Source organism: Cynoglossus semilaevis, chromosome 8 (genome assembly GCF_000523025.1).
Source record: "Cynoglossus semilaevis isolate Cse_v1.0 chromosome 8, Cse_v1.0, whole genome shotgun sequence".
NCBI lineage: Eukaryota > Metazoa > Chordata > Actinopteri > Pleuronectiformes > Cynoglossidae > Cynoglossus > Cynoglossus semilaevis.
Window position 1 is genome coordinate 23,177,601 of NC_024314.1, and position 7,790 is coordinate 23,185,390.

Sequence of the window (7,790 nt, forward strand, 5' to 3'; positions counted from 1 at the left end):
ACTCTGAAATATTTCTGCCCAAAATAACATGAGAAAGTTAACAATTTTTAATGTTTTACCGTTTTGGGCCTTTGCCTCTTGAACCCACAGTGGAGATGGGGAGAGGGTCGTTCTTCCTCTCCATGTCCACCAGGTTGTAAACTGTCTTCTGGCAGGTCAGGACATCCTCTTCAGTGAGAGTTTCCTTCACTATCAGGTTGGCAAGAGGAACCACCTGAGAACAAAACAATTAGTAAAAACATAACTGGATCAACATGGAATTATTACAAGAAATATTTTATAGGGGGAAAGTCTTAATGCTGCGTACTGCCTGCATGTTAAATATGGTGGTTTGTGAGATGATCATTGGCCAGTATCGTGTGTACCGCTCCAGCTGCGACTTGGCCCTCTCAAATGGCAGCTTTCCAGAAGGATTGTGGGAATTCTCTGAAACTGGAGTTAGCCTGTTCTCCCTCATGAATTCACCAAAGTCCTGAGACAAAAAAGATCCAAAACAGTTTGTCTCCGAAAAATAATCTGGCGTCTATTTTTAGTACGCATGAGATAAAATGAGCTGAACTCACTGTGATCCTGTAGTCTGTGACCCGGCCCCCGCAGCCCTCGCTGATGGAGGGCGGGTCCTCCAGCGTGGAGCGGTTGCTGTTGAGAACATGGAGGAAGATCTCGCCCCCGTGGCTGCTGAGCATGTGACTGATCACCTTTGAACCTGACTTCTTGGGCAGCTCCAACAGCACAGAGCGACCTGAGGTTGGTAAGTAAGGACAAATGGTCCAACACACATGTATATCATATATGTGTATATGTATGTGCGTATATTTATATATATATGAATTATATATATGTGTATATGTATGTGCGTATATTTATATATATATGAATTACATATATTTACACACATATTTACATATTGTGTATATATACGTGTATATGTATATACGTGTATGTGTATGTATATATGTTTGTATATATGTATACATATATACGTATATATATTTATATATTGCACTATAAAATGTAATATATACCTTAAAATAAACAGCTTACCATTAAGAAGAAAATTTGTCAAACAAGACGATGGCCGACTGTTTACGTCTGTGGGAGAGATACGATAGGCTCCCGTGCAGTAATGCAGTTCTGAGGAAGGCAATGTTAATAGAATATGTCAAATACTCGTCTTCTGAAGAAAATACTGTCTCTGTACTCTGGTCATTACTGATAGACGAGAACCTTCTGATCCTACCTATGACGTTGGTTCTTGGAGTGCACCATTTTAATGTTACCGTCTCTTTCAGTCCATTTTCTCGTGTGCTGGTTCCTGCCATATGCAAGTCTCCTGCACAACAAACGGAAAAACGTGCAATTTTAATGTTGACAAAATTCCTATGAGCATCACATATGGCAGAAGATTTTATTTAAAAACTGTGCACGGCTTTGAGAACTGAACACCCACCACTTTTGAAAAACTCCAGGTGAGCGTCTCTGTGATGCAGGAGCTCGACGTCATAATTGGCTGACGTGTTGGCGTGCTGCTCCTCCTGTCCATCAGTGGGGAAACGACAAACAAAGGTGAGCATGACGGCACAAACACACAAACACACACATCAATAAACATAGGTACGGGGACACAGAACACACACAGAGACAAAAACACACACTGCTGATTTCATGTTTCAAAGGGCAAAATGATAAAGGACAAAAGGGAAAAAGCATGTAGAAGGCAGCAAGTTTAACGCTGAATGCTTGGCTGTTCTTCTTGATTGCAATGCTAAAGTTTTGCCACTTGGAATTTTGGTACTATATTTGGGGGTTGTGTAGCTAATATTGATACAACTGGCACATTTGAATACTAGGAAGAACATGATGGGTAACAAAAAGACATTAAAAAGAGAGTGACTGGCGTCTGATGAGGACAACACAGACCTGGGGACAGTTTGGAACAACTTTTGAGGGTGAACACACCAGACAGACACTAACAAAACTCAGTAAATATGAAGAGGCAATGCTGGCCAACACAGGGCTTAACTTTTAGACTCTTTTTTTTAATCTTTTCTTTTACAAAATGAACATCTTGATGCAGCAAAAATGTTTGAAAATATCTGGAATTTTCTAGAGTTAACAAAGCTGTTAATGGTCACGATGAGACCAGCATGGCCTCTGTCTTTTACTGAAATCTCAGCACAACTGTCAAATGATTAAAAACAAGCCTGCACGAATACTGCAACACTACATGGTGTGAACTCTGCCTTCTCCTCACTTGCGTGTGTGTGTTGTAGGAGTACTAACCTGTTCGCAAACATTTAATGTGGGCTAGCAAAACAGAAAATACAGCATGAAACCAGCAGCAGGTCCACAGTTATATAAACATGCAGATGAGTTAAACTCAAAGCTAAAGACGGCAAAAAAAAGGATTTTATCATTAGAAGTGAGGTGGGCTAACGCATGAAGATTAAGCAAGCACAAAAGGAGGAAAAGAAAAAGATGAGATTATAAAATAACAAAACTAGTTAATGGTTAAGATTGTTTTTAAATATGGACATATGATTTTTAATTGTGACAGAAAGCATAGCAACGCAACAGTGGAAGGAGCACCGACCTTCATGGGGATGTTGGTTATGGTGGTCGAGGCCAAGTCAAAGTGCTGCTGGACCAGAATGTTGAGCTTGGTGGCGAGGTGCCTCCCAGCACGAACACTGTGAACCTCACTGGTGAGTAGAGGAGAGATCTGAAACGGCAAGAGGAATAAAAACACCCACATGGTTCTATCACGTTATAGTTCACTTGTGTATGGTGATATTTTTCACTTTCCTGACTGTTGTGTGGCACTCACCTCTTTCTTGGGTCGGTCAGAAACAAGTGTGTCTTCACCCTGGGGGTATATGTGAACTAAAACCAGCTCACACTGCTGAATGGCCATCAGTCTGAAACACACCACAATGAGGTAAACTGAAGAAATGTAAATAACACCCATCCAGCCACATTCTTTTTTTTATCCAACAAACCACATTTTCTTTTTTTGTACCATTGGTTGTCCACATACAGTACTTTTGCAGCCTTTGTTTATATTTTTTCTAATATTTAAAATGCAATTTTTTTTGTTTAATAGTAAAAAAGATAATGCATTATCAGACACTGACCTGTCAGACCCAGCTGCCAGTTTGTTTTGTTCTAAAATTGTTTCCTGGATGCAGTCTTCCAACATGCGCACGTGTGTATCACTGTGATAAAAAAAGAAAAGAAAAAGGTGTGAGACTATTACTAACATGATACATATCTAGTTAGAAAATGTATACATTTGCACGTTGTGTAATTTAAATATTATCCAGTTGCTAAAATTAAAAAAAAGCTCGTAGATGGATGTTTTACCTTTTAGCATTGGTCAGGCAGATAATACGCCCCCTGTTGGCAACTCTCTCCGCTGTGTCCATTAAAGCCGTCCGCTTCTCGTGTTGTAACTCTGTGATCTTGCACAACGCCTCCACCGCAGACACCAGCCCGTGCAGGATGCTGCAACATTCCGGGTCCTCCCGTGGGTTAGGTGGCCCAACAGCTGCCAGAGCTGCCATGAGCTGTCAGTGCAAGAGAGTACACAAACATCAAACCACAATGGGTTTATTATGAAAAAGAAAACCGCCATGTTATTAAGCTTTAAAGGGATCATTGTGTTTTAGTGGACAGTGTTACCTCCTGAATACTCTGATCCTCCTGCCTCCAGCTATTCAGTATGTGAAACTCTGAATCACTCACAATGTAATTGATCTGCAAAACAAAGAGGTGTAAAAAGCATTTATAAAACAACTTTGTATGCCAATAAAAAAAAAGAGCTTAACTCAAATGACCTCACCAGTTTGTCCTTTGGATAAACGTCATAGAGAATGCGACAGTATTCCATCGAGCATTCCACAGCGCAGGTCCAGAGAGACTTGGACACAGGAGCAAGAGGTATAACCCCCTGAGCTCGACTCTTTGTCAACACATCACACTCCACCTGCTGACGACTGGACTCAGCCATATAGGGACAGTGATCCACCACAAAGACCGTCTTGTGTGACACCGAGAACATCTTCATTTTCCCAAAAGACATTTTGTTCTGCGCTGTATGGAACAAAGAAATATACAATGTAATAAATCTTGTATTCAATTACAACACTCCCCTATGTATGTATTTCCCCTTTTCCCATTTTTGTAAGTAGTTACAGTAATTTTAGATTCAAATATTAATTGTTAAAATATACCTCCTAGTCAGTGATGTAACTTAGCCAATGCTAGCTGGCATCCAAATATATATTATCACACAAAACTCATGGCTCTCTGTATTCCGTGAACGTTACATGCATGTATAGCACCCTCTGCTCCCCCTGGTGACACATTTAATCAGTCGAATTTAATGTTGCACAGCATTTTCCACACGGTGCTCGTTTAGAAGACTTATACTTCCAAGCTCTATTTTACACTTTCAGTGGCTAATAACACACAAAAAAATAATTATGTAAGATTTTAATGCAGTAAACACCCTCTAGCTTTAAACCATGTGAGGTTTAGTAAATGTTAACTCACCAGGTGGGGACCTTGAACGTCTCTGGATATTATTCACAGATAATAATAATGTATCGGTGTTACGATTAAGTTTTGATAAATTGTTTCGATCTGTGTCAGGCTACTAAAATGTTAACCATTAGCCTCTAACTGCTACATTAGTCCGTCGGTCCAGTGTTAGCCGGTAAGCAAACACTAAGCCGGATCATTTGTTCGCTGAGTCACGTTCATTGCCGAAGACATGGACGTATATCCATAATGAAATGTGTGTAGCAAAGCCGCAATTATGCCGTTTACATTAACTTTCAAAATCAAAATCGCCTAGCAGTGGGTGTTTGTATTATACCAGATAAGTAAACAATACACTTAAGAGTTTGTATCGGATTTGTTGTTAGCGGAAGTGTCGCGTGGAGTTCCGTCATCGTATTCCTTCCCCCGTGCAAATGGCGGAACGGTTCGTCATTCAGAAGCACGCCCTTTCATAAAAGATTTTCTCTAGAGTAACAAATGGTCAATTACAATAAATTGTAAGCAAAACAGAAAATAAGACAAAAGGATAGAAAACCGACATTAAAAAACAATAGCACCTTAAATGTAGTTACAAATTATCTAAAAAGTAGCAGAACATTCTAAAAAAAAGAGGATGCATAAAGCCATTAATACACCATAACCTGGTATTTTGCTAAAATGTTCACGGCTCTACAAACGATTGAGGCATCATCCAAATAACATGTTTAACCCAAATAACTGTCAGTTTCGTAGTCCAGAGTTTTCAGTGGTAAAATGTCCTATCACAAATTGGTAGACAGAGGGCAATGTTGCTGCAGGTGAAAATACTTCACCACACATCTGGTGATTACAAAGGGGATTATTAAACATTATTTTGCATTATTTTGAAAATGTTTCGCATACTCCAGTTATACATTTAAATGTAACATTATCCCTAACGTCCATTAACTGCCGTAGTTTTGTTTTCAGTGTTTTAGCATTTCTTAAAAAAAAGTTTTTCTTGATTTCTCCGCCTCCAGCCCCACCCATGACTGTGTCACATACTGCTGCCGCTCTCAAGTCACAACCTGAAGTAAACTTCATGAGAAGACGTTGAGATATAAAAAACTATGTGTGGAGGAAGAAAAGGACGAACGAGAATAACAATAGATTTCTGCGGGTTCAGAAACAAGTGATCAGTGTTGTTCACGCAGTGGATTTGTTAATTCAATGAAGAGAATGAGTGAGGACGACATTCTGGAGATGGACTCGGTTTCAGAGACCGATGAGGGGGCGGAGGCTGAGGTGGACATGATAGACGAGGAGATCGGTGAGATAAATTTCTCTGTCGCAACACATGGGTCGTGTACGTTCGTGTGGCTGTCAACGTGTGTTGTGTTGTATTCCCATTGCAGCCTTCTTCTACCCAGTCTTCCACCGTCACCACACTATTCACAGTTATGTATTTCACCCACGGTTGTACAGTTAAAGTCGTTAAACACCATGAGTGCAAACATATGCCGTTAAACTCGAGAAAACTCCCGCAACAACACTTAATTATGTTCATTTTTTGTTGGTTTGGACCTTCAACCATTACGCGAGTGTTTAATAACAATGCAGTGAAATTATTAAGTTTAGTCAAACGGACCCAGATTCCGTGATGTCAAAGTAACCCAGTGTTTTCCAGTGTGTACTCACTAAAAGCTTTGGTGCATTTTAAAAATTTCACAACGTTATATTTAGCACCGTAGAAGTAGATGAATATAGCTGACTTTATTTTTTGGGGAAAAAAAGTGATAGGAAAACATTTGCTTTCAGTCTTAAATAAATTAAAAATTCCAGCTAATGACCTGTTTAAAAAGTCTCCTTATTTTAGGCTCGTTTCTGCCAAAAGAATGGGAATTAAAATTATATAACTAATAATAATTACACGAAATATTACTGTCATTTTATTGTAATTTATTCACTCATTCGTTTGATGTAAGTGTTCTTAGCTAATTAATTTGCTAAAAGCTAGGCCACAACACATATCTTTAACATGGCACTAGCTGAATTTAAGTAACTATAACTTAAATTCATCCAGAATGGCAACTAAATGACGAATAAATAAAATAAAAATCTAGACAATCTAAGGTGATAACTAGCTAATTATATATTGTAATTGTTATGCTGATAATACATTATGTATTACACATTATATTGAAGTATAATATGAACTAAGTAAGTATGTAAATAGCAGTCATTATTAGAAATTTAGATACTACGTATTTTATATTGCTCTATTGAACATATATTTAAATATTTGTTCTATGTTTTTAGTGTTCTAATTCAGGTAACTTTAAATGTTACAGTTAAACGCTACATACTACAGTTGTATCTTATTCTTGTTATGTTCCAAATTTATTCTATTTTTATTTTTAGTCTAATTCATTACTAATGTACATGTATGGCTACAGGTGACAAAGGCCTTGAAGTCTTAATTAATATCTAGAGTATCAGTATAATATAATACATATAATACATCACATCATCACATACATCATCAAGTCAAACACATAAATCTGCCTCTCGTGAAACTATTTACTGGGAAACAACCGTTGTTGTAGTTTGCTGTTTGTGTTGTGGTGAAAAGACATCTGGTGGTGGTCCCTGGAGTCTGTTCAGTATTTTCTGCATGCTTCCTGTATGTCTAACACAGCAGTTGTGATTCTCATTCACAGAGTCATAGCTCACACGTGTGCAAACACTTGAGTGCTCGAACCGACTTTATTCATGGCTATTACTGTATCACAAATACAACACAGTTGACATTCTTGTTGATGTCATCGTAGAAAAAAAAAATTTCAACAGCCACAAGTGTTTTTCATGCCTCCATCGTCTTCTTTTGTTTACGGCGTGACTCACATTCCTTCCTTACATTCTGAAACCATAAATTTAGAGCCGCTTCCTCTGAGGTGACTAAAAGAGGCAGTGTTGGAGGTCTGCACACGCAAAGTATGTCACATACAGTATTGTACAGACACAGTATGTTGCTGTGTCTCCACAGCTGCCAGCGTAAGCTTTAGTTTTTCTTGTTTACTTAGTTTGTTCCTTTGTGTTCGTCTTGTTGACTGTCAGAATTAGACCCACAGTTCAGTTTAATAAAAAAACATTCCTTTGGTATAAAGTTGGCAACTGTACAGTATAGTACGAAGGTTAATCTTTCACCCTAAGGGTTGGGGTTTTAATTGTCTCTTGCTGCTGATGTGCCCTTGGGCCTTAGGAAATAG

At 38.6% G+C, this 7,790-nt stretch overlaps 2 protein-coding genes and 1 long non-coding RNA gene across 3 annotated transcripts in view; 2 read left to right on the top strand and 1 right to left on the bottom strand.

The window, feature by feature from the left end:
* Positions 1-5,142, bottom strand: part of ints13 (integrator complex subunit 13) — a 6,307-nt gene extending 1,165 nt beyond the window's left edge. The window contains exons 1-13 of the mRNA XM_008315753.3: positions 4,555-5,142; positions 3,842-4,092; positions 3,682-3,756; positions 3,364-3,566; positions 3,135-3,215; positions 2,828-2,918; positions 2,594-2,722; positions 1,451-1,535; positions 1,241-1,333; positions 1,045-1,134; positions 564-742; positions 308-472; positions 59-214 (exon numbers count right to left, since the gene is read on the bottom strand). Of these exons, the coding sequence (XP_008313975.1) occupies positions 59-214; positions 308-472; positions 564-742; positions 1,045-1,134; positions 1,241-1,333; positions 1,451-1,535; positions 2,594-2,722; positions 2,828-2,918; positions 3,135-3,215; positions 3,364-3,566; positions 3,682-3,756; positions 3,842-4,081 (1,587 nt within the window). The 5' untranslated portion in view covers positions 4,082-4,092; positions 4,555-5,142. The remainder of the gene's footprint in view (positions 1-58; positions 215-307; positions 473-563; positions 743-1,044; positions 1,135-1,240; positions 1,334-1,450; positions 1,536-2,593; positions 2,723-2,827; positions 2,919-3,134; positions 3,216-3,363; positions 3,567-3,681; positions 3,757-3,841; positions 4,093-4,554) is intronic.
* Positions 627-2,689, top strand: LOC112487274 (uncharacterized). Its single transcript, XR_003050205.1, has 3 exons — positions 627-751; positions 1,470-1,566; positions 2,558-2,689. It is a non-coding gene; the product is annotated as an uncharacterized LOC112487274 (long non-coding RNA).
* A 156-nt stretch (positions 5,143-5,298) lies between the features above and the next one.
* The window catches only part of ano6 (anoctamin 6), a 14,507-nt gene continuing 12,015 nt past the window's right edge, over positions 5,299-7,790 (top strand). The window contains exon 1 of the mRNA XM_008315751.3: positions 5,299-5,851. Within this exon, the coding sequence (XP_008313973.1) occupies positions 5,752-5,851 (100 nt within the window). The 5' untranslated portion in view covers positions 5,299-5,751. The remainder of the gene's footprint in view (positions 5,852-7,790) is intronic.